General features: G+C 54.5%; 9 protein-coding genes across 9 annotated transcripts; 5 read left to right on the top strand and 4 right to left on the bottom strand.

Moving 5' to 3' along the window:
- Window positions 1-7: 7 nt before the first annotated feature.
- Window positions 8-541, top strand: CLUP02_05685 (uncharacterized protein; the record flags this gene model as incomplete). The annotated part of the gene is made up of 3 exons (XM_049284691.1): window positions 8-49; window positions 109-367; window positions 432-541. The coding sequence occupies 3 exons, from the start codon at window positions 8-10 to the stop codon at window positions 539-541; spliced, it is 411 nt and encodes a 136-aa protein (XP_049141834.1).
- Window positions 542-586: 45 nt separating this feature from the next.
- On the top strand, window positions 587-2,286 carry CLUP02_05686 (uncharacterized protein; the record flags this gene model as incomplete). The annotated part of the gene is made up of 4 exons (XM_049284692.1): window positions 587-972; window positions 1,070-1,159; window positions 1,194-1,365; window positions 1,459-2,286. 4 exons carry the CDS (start codon window positions 587-589, stop codon window positions 2,284-2,286), a joined length of 1,476 nt encoding a protein of 491 aa, XP_049141835.1.
- Window positions 2,287-3,202: 916 nt separating this feature from the next.
- CLUP02_05687 (14-3-3 family protein) lies at window positions 3,203-4,228 on the bottom strand (the record flags this gene model as incomplete). The annotated part of the gene is made up of 5 exons (XM_049284693.1): window positions 3,203-3,334; window positions 3,388-3,458; window positions 3,509-3,750; window positions 3,805-4,111; window positions 4,168-4,228. 5 exons carry the CDS (start codon window positions 4,226-4,228, stop codon window positions 3,203-3,205), a joined length of 813 nt encoding a protein of 270 aa, XP_049141836.1.
- Window positions 4,229-4,273: 45 nt separating this feature from the next.
- Window positions 4,274-5,499, bottom strand: CLUP02_05688 (uncharacterized protein; the record flags this gene model as incomplete). Its single annotated transcript, XM_049284694.1, has 3 exons — window positions 4,274-4,901; window positions 5,035-5,369; window positions 5,413-5,499. The coding sequence occupies 3 exons, from the start codon at window positions 5,497-5,499 to the stop codon at window positions 4,274-4,276; spliced, it is 1,050 nt and encodes a 349-aa protein (XP_049141837.1).
- Window positions 5,500-5,710: 211 nt separating this feature from the next.
- CLUP02_05689 (uncharacterized protein) lies at window positions 5,711-7,266 on the top strand (the record flags this gene model as incomplete). Its single annotated transcript, XM_049284695.1, has 8 exons — window positions 5,711-5,991; window positions 6,017-6,039; window positions 6,170-6,356; window positions 6,426-6,637; window positions 6,720-6,789; window positions 6,848-6,974; window positions 7,032-7,055; window positions 7,129-7,266. The coding sequence occupies 8 exons, from the start codon at window positions 5,711-5,713 to the stop codon at window positions 7,264-7,266; spliced, it is 1,062 nt and encodes a 353-aa protein (XP_049141838.1).
- Window positions 7,267-7,324: 58 nt separating this feature from the next.
- CLUP02_05690 (uncharacterized protein) lies at window positions 7,325-7,914 on the top strand (the record flags this gene model as incomplete). The annotated part of the gene is made up of 3 exons (XM_049284696.1): window positions 7,325-7,452; window positions 7,624-7,755; window positions 7,875-7,914. The coding sequence occupies 3 exons, from the start codon at window positions 7,325-7,327 to the stop codon at window positions 7,912-7,914; spliced, it is 300 nt and encodes a 99-aa protein (XP_049141839.1).
- Window positions 7,915-8,414: 500 nt separating this feature from the next.
- CLUP02_05691 (uncharacterized protein) lies at window positions 8,415-10,731 on the bottom strand (the record flags this gene model as incomplete). Its single annotated transcript, XM_049284697.1, has 2 exons — window positions 8,415-8,603; window positions 8,665-10,731. 2 exons carry the CDS (start codon window positions 10,729-10,731, stop codon window positions 8,415-8,417), a joined length of 2,256 nt encoding a protein of 751 aa, XP_049141840.1.
- An 820-nt stretch (window positions 10,732-11,551) lies between these two features.
- Window positions 11,552-13,218, top strand: CLUP02_05692 (uncharacterized protein; the record flags this gene model as incomplete). Its single annotated transcript, XM_049284698.1, has 4 exons — window positions 11,552-11,621; window positions 11,694-12,077; window positions 12,144-12,154; window positions 12,526-13,218. The coding sequence occupies 4 exons, from the start codon at window positions 11,552-11,554 to the stop codon at window positions 13,216-13,218; spliced, it is 1,158 nt and encodes a 385-aa protein (XP_049141841.1).
- A 393-nt stretch (window positions 13,219-13,611) lies between these two features.
- Window positions 13,612-15,758, bottom strand: CLUP02_05693 (eukaryotic translation initiation factor 2 subunit gamma; the record flags this gene model as incomplete). Its single annotated transcript, XM_049284699.1, has 5 exons — window positions 13,612-13,642; window positions 13,705-14,691; window positions 14,776-15,368; window positions 15,435-15,552; window positions 15,748-15,758. The coding sequence occupies 5 exons, from the start codon at window positions 15,756-15,758 to the stop codon at window positions 13,612-13,614; spliced, it is 1,740 nt and encodes a 579-aa protein (XP_049141842.1).
- Window positions 15,759-16,884: the final 1,126 nt, after the last annotated feature.

Here is a 16,884-nt window from a genome sequence, read left to right on the forward strand (position 1 = left end):
GGGAAGGATGAGGGAAAGCTTGCTGGGTTCGGAGATCTTCGTTATGGCAGTACGTGTTGAGTAGGTGCCGAGAATGGTGGAAACCCCTTGATGCGACAAGGTCCACAGTTTCACTATCCGGGGTGGATGCAACAAGTGAAGGGATTGGAAGCAGTCCCTTGCAAAATCGTCGGCCGCTTGCAAGTTGAGTTGGGGCCTGGTGACTATGTATTTCAGAAGTTAAAGACGAATGATTTATCTCAGATACCTCGAGAGAAGGCTGCGATTTGCGCCACAAGTCAGAAGGCGCCACACAAATGCGACCCAATCAGATCGCAGAGCTTCCGGCAATTCTTTCCCAAGCTCTTAGCTCCCACCCCTGTCAGTAGTATGCACGTACAGGGGTGGATAAGGCTGGTCTTCTCCCAAATTTGTCCAATGTATCGATTGAGAGAGCATCTCCGAACGGAAACTGACGAAGAGAAATCGCCCGACGAAACCCTCCACTCCCGTTCACGACAACGACCTGGCAATGCCACAGCGCTTGCACCAGAGGACATAAAGAAGACAGATACTCCCCTCGAGCATCCCGAATCCATCCACACCAATGGCCGCCGCCGAGCAATACATCCAGCTGGCAAAGACGCTGCCGGCGCAGCTCCAGCGCTTCTTCGCCCGCTGGCCGCCCGTCGCCATCCTGCCTCACAACGCGGCGACGCCCAAGACGGGTTTCCAGGAGATCACCCCGAACCCTTTCAAGTCGCAGAAGCACGCCGTCACGGGCAAGTGGCACGACCCCGTCTACTCCATGCGCCGCCAGGCCGAGATCGTCAAGCTCGCGCGCCAGCACGGCGTCGAGGAACTGCTGCCCCATACGGTCAAGGGCACCGAGTACAGGATTGCGCACCGCGTCGAACACGGATTAAGGGTGAAGGGTACCGGTGTTGGGCAAAAGGTCAAGGGAAAGATTCACGAGAGGATGGTGCAGCCCAGGTATGTCTTTACATCCTACATTCGCAGTCGAGGAAACCTATCTGGGCTTTTCGACTGTTGGTCAAGTCGGAAAGAAATGCTAATCATACATCTGCAGAATGGAGAAGAGGAGAGCGGCTGTGTTGGCGATGCCGAAGCTCATCAAGGAGTGGAAGAAGGTAAGCATTCATAATCTCATCGGATACTTGTCTGGAAACGGTATACTGACAAACTTGCACTAGGTTGGAAAGAAGAACTGGACAAGATTCCCCAAATAAGCACTCTGTTCGCACTTTCCACTTGCGCTGCGTCAATACCATAGACGATGTACATATACCATGTATTATCATGTATAAGAAACGAACTTCAATCAACTCCCGCCGCCTTGAACCCCATATTTGGGGATTTCCCCACGTCCGGGCAACGGGAAAATATTGACCTTTCCACCACATGCTCAGAAACTGGTGCAGATTAACGAGAATCACTAGGAGAACTTGACTTGGAAAGACTAGCTGCTGGTCACGTCTTCAAAAGCCATCTCGGAGGTTCATTTTCGAGTCGACACTTCAACCACAAACCACTCACGTGATCCCCGCAGAAACAAGCTTCCCAAAAAAACTCCAATTCGCCAGGGAAATTTTCACTTACAATCCCAAAAAAACGACAGCCCGCAATCCAAGCGGCCCTGCCCGCCGCCGCCGTTCTTCTCACTTACCCTCTTGGCCCAAAATGACTTCTTCATCCGCGGCTCAGGGAACAGGGCACACGCACTACGCGATCCTGGGTATAAGTCGCAAACTCGTGCAGGAACAGTCACCTACGGCGGGGCCGCAGCAAATCATCAAACGGGCCTACCACCGCGCCCTCCTCCAAAACCACCCGGACAAATACCCACAATTCAAGAGTACTCCTCCCTCCGGTACAACCACCCGAGCAGTCTCTTCTTCTGCTACTGCCGCCACCTTTTCAATCGACCAAATCTCATCAGCTTACAAGGTCCTCTCGGACCCGAAGCAGAGGGCTGAATACGACCGCGCTCTAGACCTGGCACCAAATAATCAAGGTCTCCAGCGCGGCGACGGCGACGAGGAAAAAGCTTTTCAGACGGGCATCGAGGTCGTCGATCTTGACGACCTGGAAGTCGAGGAGCCTCCGTCAGACGATCCCGAGGCCGAGTGCTCTTGGTACCGTAGCTGCCGGTGCGGCAACCCGCGCGGTTTCTTTTTTACGGAGGCGGACCTGGAAGAGGCGGGTGAGAACGGGGAGCTGCTCGTCGGTTGTCAAGATTGTAGTCTTTGGATGAAGGTACATTTTGCTGTTGTCTCGGATGATTGATGAAATGAATTGGGAAGGATGTCTCTTCAGACGAACATAGAATCAAAACACGAAACAAAACTGAAAAGACGCCGTGATTACCAACCAATTGTAATGGGGCCATGTCCATCTTGTCGGCTCGTTCACTCTCATGTTTGAGAGTGTACAAGTGTCGACCGAATGGATCCCTTAGATGATCTTTGCGATGTGTGCCGCCCTCATGCCAAATTGTCTCGCCGCATCATGATGAGTACCTTCTTCTCAGCCAATCTCAACTCCGTGGCCGTTATCTTTCTATCACGCATATTAAGCGTTCAAGATCCTCTTCTCAAAAACATACCGTCCTCCAATGTCTGGCGTTTCTGTCTTTGGCAATCGTCTCTCCAGCCCACCCCATAAGTCTGACTTGTGCTTCAAGCTGTTTGTAGACTCATATCTAAGTTTCAGCCTGTATGACTGGGCTCTTGGCCTTCTATGGTCGAATTGACGTCTCAAAGTTGTCCATCTACATGCAAATATGTCGAGCCACTTCACCTTTGTCGACCCAAGTGTACTGGTATAGAACAATTTAGACAACATCCCACCATTACCAGGTCAGAACTACTGGCAGTGCCACGCAACTGTATCACACGATTTTTTCGAACTGTTTTGCCGGATGTGCTTCTTTGAAAGCAATTTTAGTCTTTTTTTGTTGTTGTCCAGACGGCCTTGCATTAGAGTCTAAAAAAGCAAACGTGGAATCAACCTCCAAAATGCTCTTCTTTAGCCCCCAGCCAGCCCCGTGCTAGGAAAAATCAACCCCTTCACAATTCTTGTGTATTGCCTAAACGATGCCGATTCGCAAAAACGAAATCTCCAGTCCACACTCCGTAGACACCAGTCCACCCAAATCCGGCGATGAACGCAGGTTGCAGAATGCTACGAGACCAATCACACCTTACTCAGCCTTGGGCTCCTCAGCGGCAGCAGCGGCCGGCGCCTCGGCGGAGGCACCCTCCTCCTTGGCGGCGGCGGGGGCCTCGGTGGTGCCTGACGCCGCGGGCTCAGCCTCAGAAGAGGTCCAGAGGGTCTATATTCGTTGTCAGCGGCTTTTCTTTTGCAGAGTTGGTCAGAGTCACTTACCAGGTTGTCACGGAGAAGCTGCATGATGAGGGTAGAATCCTTGTAAGACTCCTCGCTAAGGGTGTCAAGCTCTGTAGAGACGTTAGTGGATTGCACCTGCTTCGAGGATGACGATACGGACCGGCAATGGCATCATCGAAAGCCTGCTTGGCAAGGTGGCAAGCCTGGTCGGGGGCGTTCAGAATCTCGTAGTAGAAGACGGAGAAGTTCAGGGCGAGGCCGAGGCGAATGGGGTGGGTAGGGGGAAGCTCGGTCTGGGCAACCTCGGTGGCAGCCTTGTAGGCCTCGAGGGACTTGTCGGCAGAGTCCTTGCGGCGATCGCCAACGGCGAACTCGGCAAGGTAGCGGTGGTAGTCACCCTTCCTGCAGTGGTTGTCAACATATCGTCCCAACACCGAAATAGACGCGAATGCTTACATCTTGTGGTAGAAGACCTTGGACTCGCCAGACTTGGCAGAAGGGATGAGGTGGGCATCGAGGACATCGAGAATGTCGTCGCAGATCTTGGCAAGCTCGGCCTCGATCTTCTGGCGGTACTCCTTGATAAGGCCAACCTGGGAAGAGTTGCCCTTGGACTCCTCCTTCTGCTCGATGGAGGTGACGATTCTCCACGAGGCACGGCGGGCACCGATGACGTTCTTGTAGGCAACGGACAGGAGGTTGCGCTCCTCGACGGTGAGGTCACGGTCCTCGGAGGCGACGATCTTCATGTTCTCAACCATCTCTGGAAGCCCAATCATCAGTGTAATCCATCTTGTGCGATGAGAGATAGCCACGTACCCTCGTAGCGCTCAGCCTGCTCAGCAAGCTTGGCCAAGTACACAGCATCATCCTGACCCATTGTGGCGGTTGGTATCTGGAACGTTGGGATTGGTTAGCACGTGTGTCAGGAGATGAAGCCAAAATTGCGTTCTAAGTGTATTATGAATGTGAATTTTGGACTGGTTGGCAAATAGAAGCGCAAATTGAATTCGCAAGAGCGACGGGGTGAATTCAACGAGAGAAGAACGAGTTGCAGCGTATGCGCCTCGCTGACTTCATGACTTGGCTTCGGCCCCCCGCTCCTGGTGGGGTTTTGCGCCTGACCGATCAAGATAGGGCGCGCAGTGTCGGTGAAGCTCTCAATCGATGCAGAAAGATGGCCGGATGGCAGCTTCGTGAAGCGGTCGACGCAAATCGGTGACAGTCGGTTGTTGGGAATCGGTGGAAGGAGATTGCGGCGAGGGATGCGATGACGACAGAGGGGGCACGGGGGGATGGGGGGAGGGGACCACGTACCTTGGTGCGATGTTTTGAGGTTGGCGGGGATGTTCGAGTGGAACGATGGATAAGTTGTCAATGGAAGATTCCCGTGTCGAAACTCGAGTTGGATCGGAGCAGGGGAAGAGAGCGTGACGAAGGGTAAATAGAGGCGGGTGTGGGCGGTTTTGCAAAGGTAGTGCGAGAGTTTTGTGAAGTTGAGAAATGGATGAGACGAAAAGGTGATGGATGGAAATTGAGGAAGGGGCTCTGGGCTGCACAATACGTGAGGTGGCCCAGGCAAGACAAGGCAAGGCGACTGGACTGACTGGGGGGAAACACGCTGGGGCGGTAGGTAGACGTAAGGTAAGGTAGGCAGGAGGGGGGGGGGGGTGGCTGCTGCCGCACCGACTGGACTGGACGGGAGCCGACTTGAGTGGTTGACTTCCTGCCAGGTTCCATGGGCACTGGGCAGGGACACACTGGGCTGGTGAGCCACGCTCTGGCCAGTCACGGTCGAGGGGCGTCTCAACCAATCCCCATCTGCGGCGAGCTAGCCCTGGAATGGCCGGCTCACGTGAATCATCCCGGGGTAGCGTCAGGTATTGCGGCTGTGCTCTGCGGCTGAGAGAGGCACCCCTCCAGAGTGGCAGAGCCCCCAAAGTCTTTCCAAACGTACGCATAAAGCCTCCAGGGCTCTCCAGACTCTCCGTGCCTGCCTTAGGTACGCTACCAACCTGACTCTGCGACAGATAGTGGGGGGTACGCAGAGGTACATTCTCATACCTCTTTCCGCTCCTTTCTTTGGGCCCAATTCCCCGGGCTCTTTCCACAGGACACCGGGCCTCGCTCAATGCGGTCTTCCTCTCTCATTGCTTGTGGAAGGCCTTGAATCCAGGTACAAATATGATTAAGGCATACCCTATCTAACATGCCTCGCCACAAGTAGCCTGGTTTTGATCCAAGGCCTGCAAGAAGATAACTTCGTATACCAGTTCGCTGCCGCTGACCTTTACTTACCTATCCAGCTCCGACCTTGCTACACCCAGATCACGTCACCTTGTTTGTTGCTGCTTCGCTTTCCATGGCCAAACTCTACCACCAGACTCAGAGTTTTGATCTACTGGGTCATATGCATACTGCGTACTTGCTTTCAAATCATACAGCCTGCAAGTTGATGCGAGGCCAGACTCCTCCTGTCTTCTCTCATCCCACCTCGTCTCTTCTTTTCATGCAATCGCCGAGCGGCCACCGTGCCCCAATTCATCCTTTGAGTTCAGGCACTTGTTCCGTTGTTTGGTCACATTGGGTTGACTTGCCTGACCCCAAGGTCTTTGAAAGCAAAACATCTTACTTCACGTCAATGTAGGTTGCATGCTGCTGTTCGTAGCCGGGACCCCTTGAACCAAGAAGGTGTGTTTCCTCGGCTGCCGTTGCCTGACTTGGCAGAGGGGATGGCACGAGATTTGGGAAGAAAGAGGCTATCCTTTCCTCTTCCTCACTAGCAGTCTGAAGCCATGAAGCCATCTCAGGTTTTGCCCAGGCAGCACTTATACACACGGCGTATGGGTTCTCTGTGGTCTGCAGAGGGCAGACGTTCTCCTCTCCACTAAAATGGTACCTCGGGCTGCGAGACAAAGACGGAAGACGTCGCACCACGATGACTACACACCACCGGCACCCCATCGGTCGCCTTTGAAGCGACAGATCTCCCGCATTTCTCGTCCACAGTCCTGGGGACCATCCCAGTCGAAAAAGGAGATTCAGCCTTGCCGGAGATAACAACAAGGGCTGATAAGGCTGCGACCTACGGAGTACCTACGGGCTTACGGATATCTGGAGAATGCAACCCACTGTGGAATACTGGACCTACGAGAATCATCGGAATGGAGATATGCGAGTCCCATTCTATGCATAAGCCGTCTCGGAGCAACAACACCGGCAGACCGGGTAAAACACCACACGCCTAATCCGCAGCCCTTGGTAGGTGCTCAGAGATTCTTGCAGTTCAGTCCCAGCAAAAGGAGAGCGTCTAGCATAGTTAAACGGTGCCCAGAATACGGAGGCAAATTGTTGTGTTGCGTGTTGGTCAGGACGGGATTATGCGGATGCTCACAATAGCATCAAAGCTTCATCGACTGCTTGGCCCATCTTGAGTACTGCGTACAGCAAGCACATTGAGTCAGGACGATTTGGCCGCATGCAGGTGACCACCACTCAGTGGCCTGAGGAAAGCACACTCAGGCAACCTCAGCGCAGCTCTCCGGTTCAGTGAACCAAACCCGTCGAAGCCGAGAAATGCCGGCACGACCATGTTAACGAGATACCTCGCTCACGCCGGGTATGACGTATCACATCCTCGTACCCCCATAGTCGGGTGAAGAAGGACAGACCGGAGTAAGCAGAAGCTCCCTCCCCCGACCAAGAAAGTGACCAGGCACTCCGTAGTTTGACAGGATCAGATCATCCCCTCCTCGTCCAATAAGCTCCCAAGCAGCATAGCAGCGTAGCCCCCCCTTCCCCGAGCAGGAGCTATTCCAGGCATTACCAGCACCCAGATCCCCACAATCCAACCTATCACAAAACCCGTCCGACTTGCACCATCGTCATCGGCCGACTTGCTTCACTACAAAAACATAAACACCTCCAATTGGAATCCCCAAAACCCCTCGAGCACCCTCTAGATACTTCTTTCAAAATGATGCGCATCGCTGCTACCAAGGCCGCGGCCCGTCCCCTCACTCTCGCCTCGAGAGCTTGCTTCAGCACCACTGCTCGCACCATGAGCGAGGGCGACACTGGAGCTCCCTCCAAGTTCGGAGGCGGGTAAGTCTTTGCTCCTCCTTCTCTCTCTCTTGCAGCCCCCTTCCGCACGAACGCAGTCGTCCCCATGACGCATTGTCATTATCGACAGTTCGAAAAGCGAGGCTGCAATCGACAGCGAACAGATCCAAAGAATGGAAACGAGCACAAAGGCTGACAATTTGCCCAACACAGTGACGCCTTCCAGAAGCGCGAAAAGGCCAACGAGGACTACGCCATCCGCCAGCGCGAGAAGGAGAAGCTCCTCGAGCTCAAGAAGAAGCTCAGCGAGCAGCAGGCCCACCTCCAGCAGCTGTCTGACCACATGTTCGTCCATCACCTTTCATCCTTCCACGCATTTCCACCTTTTCCCCCTTCCAAACCCGCCCCATCCGCGTGCAATGACGTCGACTTTGTACATTTGCTAACAACGGCACCCAAAACAGTGACGAGATCACCAAAAACCAGGGTGGCGAGCACAACTAAATTCAAAATCATAAAGATGCAATTTCCCCCCCGCTTCACGGAGGAGGTCTTTTCAAAGCGATAATACCAAATGGAGAGGATTGGCTCAGGGAAAGCCGGACAAATGTACTAAATCTGAAAGGGGAAAGCAGAGACTGATGATGGTCCGCGTAAACGCGAGCAAACGTCTGAATTTTGAAGCTTTTCAATCTCATGTAAACCATTCAAGAAACAAACACCTGGTATTCACCCACAAGTTCTATGCTACTGTACAACGTACTCTTTGTGTTGCTCAATGCATTACCACCTTTGCGGTGCCGAATCCATCCAACTCAACTGTTGCTAAGCGACCCATCTCTGTTCAAGAAAGACCACCTCAAATTGAGCGATTAATGACAACCAACCCCCGAGATTCTGAGTTGTCTTTCATTGTTGCATGTCCCTTGTCTCTCGTAACCTATGCTGCCTAGCAAAAAAAACCAAACTCTGCACGAACCCTTTACCGTGTGTCCTGACCTTCATCAACGCCGGCCCATGTAAGATCGGTAAAAGCTCTCTGCAGCGTCGTTCTCCGGCGCTCCGTATTGGCTTCCCAGGTTATTGTTCGCCTTCTGCGCGGATGAGACCTTGGCCTGCAGAGATGCGGCGTTGGAGTCGATCCATTGGAGCTGGCCGAGATGACCATTGAGAACGCGAACAATCTGGCTCAACTGTAGATGAGAAGGTCAGCTTTGCAGGTGCAACATGTGGGGAAAAATCAATATCACTTACGGGATCCTCAGGCTTGGTGCCCTTGCTAAGAGTACCAGAAATGTCGTTGATCTCCTTAACCATCTTCGACAGGTCTCTACTCTTCTCGTCAAGGTTCTGTGTGAGCTTCTCGGCAAGCTTGTATGTCCGCTCGCGCTCCTGGTCGGGTCCGGCAAGGGTCTCGCCCTGTCCCATCTGGCGGGAGAACATCTCCTTGACGTCGGCCTCGTAACGGTTCAGCCAGTCCTCAAGTTCATCCTGCTGGCTCTCGACGGCTTGAAGTTGGCGCTCAATCTCGTGACTCGCCTTCTCAGCCTCGAAGGTGTTGAGGTAGAGCTTCTGAATCTTCTCGCCGTTGTCGACCAGGCCCAGATCCCAGTCGGCGACCTGGTTGGCGTAGTGCTTGAAGTCCTTCTGGTATTTGGACAAATCAGAAGCCCACCGTGTGATGATGTCGTCCATGGACTTGTTCTTCAGGCGAGGAAGCTGGGACGTGGGGCCAGTGGTGGAGGCAGCGAGGGTATTTGAGTTGCCGGTTGTGGCAGATGTGGTGGCGGGCGTAGTGCCATTCTGAGCTGATGTTCCAGCTGCCGGGGTAGCTGCTGGCTTAGCTCCGAAAAGACCACCAGCTGCAGCCGTTGTGCTGGGCGCGGCAGCTGATGTGGTTGTAGCGGCGGTAGTCGCAGTCGCCGCAGGGGTAGAAGCTGGCTGAGAGGTGCCAGCTGCAGGTGTAGCTCCAAAGAGTCCTCCGCTCGCAGGCTTGCTCGCAGGTGTAGCTGCGGCCGCACCACCAAACAGTGACGAAGGTGCCGCTGCGGTGGTGGGAGTAGAGGCTGAGGGTGCGGCAGGCTTCGCGCCGCCAAACAGACCTCCAGTACTTGCGCCAGCCTGTGTCGTGGCAGCTGCTGGCGTCGAAGATGTGTTGCCGCCAAACAGACCACCGGCGGGGGTCGCAGCTGGTGTTGAGGTTGTAGGAGTGGCAGGCTTTGCGCCGCCAAAGAGTCCACCGCCGGCAGCGGGAGCAGCGGCAGAAGTGGAAGCCGGCTGTGCTGAGGTAGCGGTGGCAGCGCCTTGGCCGAAAAGACCACCGGAGCTAGGAGCGGCGGTAGCAGCAGGTTTTGAGCCTCCGAATAGACCACCGGCCGCAGCAGGCTGCTGTGGTGTTTGACCGCCGAAAAGACCACCGGAACTGGCTGGCTGCGCTGTAGATGCAACCTGGGACTGAGCCGCACCACCAAAGAGGCCACCGCTGGCGGGAGGTTTGGCCGTCGAAGCAGCCGTAGCCGGTGCGGCGCCGGCCGCAGCAGATCCAGACGCCGCAGCAGCTCCAAACAAGCCTCCAGTAGCTGGCTTCTTGTCAGCAGGCGGAGCTCCGGCTGGTGTGGTAGATCCTCCTAGAGAGAACATAGGCTTTGCGGGAGTGGCCTGGGTTGCTGGAGCACCGGCGGGTGTGCTTGAGGCGGCCTTGTTACCAAACAGGCCTCCAGCTGCGGCAGGAGCGGGTGTGGTCGACGCGCCCGCTGCGGCATTCTGACCGAACAAGCCTCCAGTGGGAGCAGGACTGGCAGTGTTTCCACCGCCGAAGAGACCTCCAGCTGGCTTCGCCGCCGCACCTCCTCCGAAAAGACCTCCTGACGATGCGGCCGGTGTGCCGGTCGAGGCAGCGGCACCGCCACCAAAGAGCCCTCCAGTAGGCGTGGATGTGCTAGGTGTAGAAGCACCGGCTCCTCCAAACAAGCCGCCAGATGCGGGAGTCGAAGAAGCACCGGCAGCGGGCTTGGCGCCAAAGAGACCTCCTCCAGCCGATCCAGGCGTTCCTGCAGCAGCGGCCGGCGTGCCACCGCCAAAGAGTCCGCCTGCTGGTTTCTGTGCAGTGTTCTGTCCGAAGAGACCTCCGCCTGAAGCCGGTGTGCTGGCGGTCGATCCAGCTGCCGCTCCTCCAGATCCTAGGTTGCCGAAGGAAAAGCTGGGAGTGCCGCTGGAGGCAGCAGCGCCGCCGAAGAGACCTCCAGATGCGGGCGCAGAGGTTGCCGGGGTCGAGCCGCTGTTCGACGTCGGCGTAGCTGTGTTACCAAAGCTGAATGACATTGTGTAGAGGATTCGTGAATCGATTGGGGCCTGTCGAGATGAAGCCTAACGGAGTCTCGCAAGCTATGTGCGAGCTAGTGACAACAAGCTGATGTCTGGACAATCGTATTTCGTTCGGTTCAGTGTCGTCGCATTGAGGTGCGAATCGACCCCCTAAAGCTCTGTTGTTCGTCGATGAAGCAATCGTATCTGCCTCGTAGATATGCGCTGACTCGTTGCGACGTGTGGTTGCTACCGGCTGTTGGGGGGAGCTGCAACAGGTGTTGATGGTTGACAGCTTTTTTTTTGTGATGCTCCAGCCTTTCAGGCCTTGCCTCCACGCGACTGGCGCGCTGCACCTGCCCAAAGACCCAAGACCAGGGACAGGCTGCCTATCAAGTACTAGCGCGAAATTAACCGGGGTGTGCCCCACGTGATGCTTGGCGGGCGAGTCTAGAAGCTGCAAGAGGTGCTTGAGCCTTGATAGGTACCGTCTGCGAGCCTGCTTTTCTTATGCCACCCAGCCCAAGAGCCTGAAAGTCGCTTCCATTCTTTCTCGTCGTCTTTGTGTCAACAAGCCCTTGCCTAAGCTTGACTCCTTCCAAAGTTGCGGTTGCCCTCAAATCATCGATTTGGGGATATCGTTCTTGCTAGTTGCTACCTACTTATACCTATTCGGCCCACACAATTACGTATCCGCTAATCGACAGGCTCCCCCTCCACTGCCCACTCCTATTCTCTCCCACCATCGATAACTCCCTAAGCTGCCTCAGCTTGTTGTAACCTCAAGAAACATTGCCCTATTATTCCTACAGCTCTCAATTGGGCTCACAACGGAATCATGTCAGACGACGAGGCTCTTTCACCGCCGAAACGGTCTGGAACTAGCGACCCTGGCGCACACGATCTGGGTAAGCAACCCCCACCCCTTGTCAATGTCTCCCTTGATGATCGTGCAGCCGTTTTTGTCTAACAATCTGCAGCCAACGCCTCCGACTCAGAAGACCACTTCTCCGATGCGCAATCCGCTCCCCTCAGCCCCGGAACGTCTCCGATTCCCAAAACCCGCGTAGAGAAAGTCGACGATGAACCGTCGTACGGCGAGGTCCCCGGAACAGAGGCGTACCGCTCGAGGGAGGGTGATGCTGAGCCGGACGAGATTGCTATCCAGGAGAAGAACAGCAGCGAGGCGTCGTCGACGGCAGACAGTGCGCCCAAGTCGCCAGTCATTCCCAAGACTGTCGTCGAGGAGGCCCCGGGCGATTCAGGGCCGCACTCAGAGGAGTTTTTGGAGAAGCGCAAGGCAGATGCCCCAGCCGACTTGATTGTCAAGCCTGACGGCGAGACTGAAGAGGGTGGCAGTTCCGGTACGATGTAGAGATCCCTGAAATTCAAAGAGCATTTTGTCGTTGACCTGGCGTCATTCTTCGTAGATCCCCCCCCTGTATCACCTGCGCTATCAACACCAAGCTCGCCTCGTATAAAGCGGCAACCCTCCAAAACGGCACTCTCGTCTGCTCCGTCCAGCGCCGGCCTTGCGCCTCCTCCCGATGCAGCTGACAACGATGACGAGGAAGGAGAGGACGCTGAAGGCGGAGATGAGGATGATGATGACTTTGGTGACGATTTCGACGACTTTGAAGAGGGTGCTGAGGCCGACGGTGACTTTGACGACTTTGAAGATGGATTCCAAGAACCCGAGTTCCAAGCTCCAGCTCCGGCTCCAGCGCCCAGCTTACCACAAGTACCAGCACTGCCTTTCGTAAGCACATTGCTATTCCAAGTTCGTTTGACTGTTCTAACACCTCAATCCAGGATATACCAGACTTTGACGGCTTGGACGGCGAAGACGTCCTACAAGCCGTCGACCCATACCTCAACACCCTCTTTCCCCCAGAGAGCCTAGACGTCAGCTCCCCGCCACCGTTAACGAAAGAAAACCCCATCTTCATTACACCACGTAGTGCGTCACTGTGGTCGCAGCTGGTGGCACCTCCGCCGCTGGCTCCCCCAGATTGGATCCGCTCGCGAATCCGCCGTCTCTTTCTCGTCTCCCTAGGCGTGCCGGTCGACCTGGACGAGATCCTCCCGGCCTCCAAGCAAAAGAAGCTCGTGCTGCCTTCATTACAAGTCCCCTCCGGCTCCCCGCGGACATCATCAGATTCTCGATCCGTATCACGGTTGCGGGCCGAGGCAAACGCGTCGTCGACGTCTGTCGACTCAAAAGGTAAACCGACGGCGTCATCCAAGAGGAAGGGACCGCCGCCAGTGCCGGACCTGGACCTCGTATCGGCCAAGCAGCTCTGCACGACGACGGACGAGGCCCTGAACGGCATGACGGACGACGAGCTTAAGGCGCACGTGGATAGGCTAAAGGCGATGGAGGAAACGGCCAAGGAGGCATTAGAGTACTGGACCAAGAAGACGGACGAAAAGATAGGCGACAGAGAGGCTTTTGAAGGCGTGATAGAAAACCTGGTCAAGCATGCGCGCAAAGTCAGGAAATAGAAAACTAATAGAAAATTTAAAAGGGGCTCATTCGTCGTCCAGGCCTATCTATCAGCATACACCGTCTAGCTTTTCCTTGTACGTTGTGTTTTTCTTTCCCTCGAGAATTCTCCGCCATCAAATGGGACCCTGAATCTCTGGACCTTCAAATTTCGCGAATTTCGAGTGTCTCTCTCTTCTGGTCATTTTGAATTTACGCGGTAAGTTGGTAACCTTGTTCATGTGCATTCATTACCCGCCTGGTACTCAAAAACTTTGCCGGATCCGCGCGCCCCCGCCCCTCCCATTCGGCTCTCTACCAGACTGACTGATTGTTTTTTAGACTCCTGTGATGCTGAAGAATGGGCTTTTGAGACTTTGTGTTTTTTGATTTGATTTGGGTCGGTTGTCGATTTAAGACGAGCTGGGCTCGAGAGTGACACCACTGTAGAAACGTCAGCTTTCTTTTGCAACTTGATTGTATGAACATAGGAGGTATAGACTTACGCAGCGATGGTGGCCCAACCAATCAGACGCCAATGCTTCTCAATACGACGGGACAGAGCGACCTTCTCGCCAATGTTTGTGCAGGCAGGGGAGGTGAGGACGAGCTTGGCGGCATCGTTCTTGATAGCGGCAACCTTGGCACCGGTGGACGTGGAACCAATGTTGACCATGATGACCTCGTTCTTGGTGAGCTTGGCGACCTTGGCCTGCTTGCCGTCGGCGGTGCGGACACCGAGGAGGCGGCGCAGGAGGTAGAAGTTGACCTCGATCTCGCTGTAGATCTCGGGCAGGCGTCCCTTGAGACCCAGGACGAAACCGACGAGACGATCGGCTCTGCAGAGGGTGGGGTCGATGCGGGTACCGACACCGATGAGACCACCGGGAACGGCGTACTTGAGGTCGTTGAACTCGGAGTTGAGGGAGACGATTCTGCTGAAGATGGGAGTGCACTTGAGGGCACCCTTGTCATCTCTCGTGACGATACCGGGACGGATCTCGATCTCGTCGCCGAGCTTGAGGACACCGTGCAGAATGGAGCCACCAGCGACACCTCCCTTGAGGTCGTCAATCTCAGCACCGGGCTTGTTGACGTCGAAAGATCGAATGACGATCATGTGGGGGTCCTGGGTGAAGTCACGAGGGGGCACGGGGATGGTGTTGACGATGGCCTCGTTGACGGCGTCGATGTTGAACTTGAGCTGGGCAGAGATGGGGATGACGGGAGACTTTCCGGCAACGGTACCTCTGATGAACTTCAGGATGGACTGGTAGTGTTGCTGGGCGGCCTCCTCGCGCATAAGATCGACCTTGTTCTGGAGGATAATGATCTTATCCAGCTTCATAATCTCAATGGCAGCCAAGTGCTCAGAGGTCTGGGGCTGAGGGCAGGTTTCGTTGCCGGCAATGAGCAGCAGGGCGGCGTCCATGACGGCGGCACCTGACAACATGGTGCTCATGAGAATGTCGTGACCGGGGCAATCGACGAAGCTAAGTGGAGATATGGTATTAGCCACGAGTCCTTGCGATTCACAATTCCGGGGTAAGCTCTCTCTCTAAGCTTCAGCTACTTACGAAACGTGGCGCAATAATCTGTAGGTACCGCTGCAGCCCTCGCGCTCGCAAGGAGGGTCGACCTCCTTCTCACTCTTGTAACTCCTGAAGCATCCCGGCCGAGGGCACTCCTGGTTGTCGCACTGGTAGATCTTTGCGTTGGCGTAACCAAGCTTGATGGTAATGTTACGGATCAGCTCGTTCTTGAAACGAACGGTCTGGACGCCGGAGATGGCCTTGACGACGGTAGACTTTCCGTGGGCGACATGGCCGATGGTACCGATGTTGATTGTTGCTTGGCGAGCGATAATCTCGGGGGTGAGGGGGCTGAGGGTCTTGACGTCGAGGTCTTTGGGATCGGTTTGCGGGGGCAGAGCAGGGCGCTGAACTGTGGTGTCGGCGGTAACGGGGTTGGAGGACTTCTTGAGGGCGGGCTTGAGAGTCTTCTCCTCGTTGAGCTCGGTCTGCTCCTCGACAGACTCGCCAGAGTCGGACTCCGACTCGATGTCGTCGTACTTGTTATCGCCGTTGGCAGACATTGTCGCGACGGGGTGTGAGTGGATGGCGGGGTAAATTCGTCTAGGTTGACTTGTGACGGGTCGGGGGACGTCGGACTTTTTTCTCGAAGTTAGATCGTCTGATGAGTGAACAGGTGATTAGGTGTAGGTATTCGACGGTACCGGAGAGGGAGGATGGGGCCTCTTGTTCGTGGGTTTCGTGACGTCGAGGTTGATCCGTGAAATTTGCTTCCGATGAGTAACAACCTGGAATTTACCTCGCTGAGGGTCGATTCGAATTCTGTGGTCAAAGTCAACGCTAACCTGTTTGGGACTGATAAGCTGATAAGTGCCCCGCCTGGCCTTTGCCCACCCAACCCTGCTGCCCTCTGCTCTATTACCTTACCTTACTTAGCACGCCTAGTATCTTTCCTGCCTGGGGAAAGAACAGAGTTGGTGATAGCATCATGCAAAATGAGTCATACCTAAAACTTACATGTGCGACATGTCTTCTTGATATTCTGCAAAAATTTGCATGTTGGAAGGTCTATGCCATCTTGTAGGAGTACCACAAGTATTCTCAACCATGGGAAAGGAGGGCACGAGGTTCGTAATTACAACTAATAGACTGATTCTTGCAAAGTCAATAGAAAGCCGTTGCACTTATTGTCCCAATTTGGAGAGTGGGCTTGACATGGTCTAGCATCATCAAGAGTTGATGTTAATGTCCGTCATGCCAATTTAGATAGAGTTTGTGTGACGCTGCGAGAGATTCTGTGACCTCAGGTCTCAACAATTACCTTGGAATGACGATGTTATAGCAATGTGTATCTTGAATATTGCAATAGAGGAATTGTTGAGTATGCGCGAATACGAAATTCTTTTCCTTACAGACTACTAATAGTCATAATTGACTGTGGATAGGTTACTATGGCCACGGGAAACTATTAAGCCAGTACCTCATCGGTCAAAATGTTTGCTATGAAAGACAACTCTCCAGATCGTGTACCTTCAATAACCCCAAACTTTCAAGCTGGGGGGCCGGTCTACGTGACTCCTCGAGGAGTCCCATGCCCGGTCATACTCACAGTACCGACATCCATCCCGCATCCCGTCATCCGGGACTCGAGCTCCGCCGTACAAGACCGAGATTGCCGTTCTTTTGCCGCAAAGGAGCGAAATGCCCGGCGGTCCGTCACATCCACCAGGTCACGGCTCGTAGAAGTTGGGTAAAAATAGGCTGGGCAGGCATCACCTCAAAGTGCTTATCTGTAGGCAAAAGGTAACCCATCTCATTGTCACTGGTGATCTTATTGGACACATCTCCTAAAAATAGGTTTGGGAATGCGGGCTAAACTTGACTGCATTCTGTAGTCTTACTCTATCACACTCTGTGATGGAGGGTTAAAAGCATGGCAGCACGGATAACGTAGTCGACCCTTCTTGGTTCGCTTTGTGATTAGACGAGCAGCGGGATGGGAAAGTGACGGCACACGGGCCATGCCTTACTTACTGTAATTTTTCTTACTACTCTGTAATTATCCGTGTTGACCACCCACATGCACAACAAGGACGATCGCTGACGGGGCTGATGGCTCTCTCAAAAAGGTAACTCTTCGAAATGAATTCATCG

This window comes from Colletotrichum lupini, chromosome 3 (assembly GCF_023278565.1).
Source record: "Colletotrichum lupini chromosome 3, complete sequence".
Classification (NCBI taxonomy): Eukaryota; Fungi; Ascomycota; class Sordariomycetes; order Glomerellales; family Glomerellaceae; genus Colletotrichum; species Colletotrichum lupini.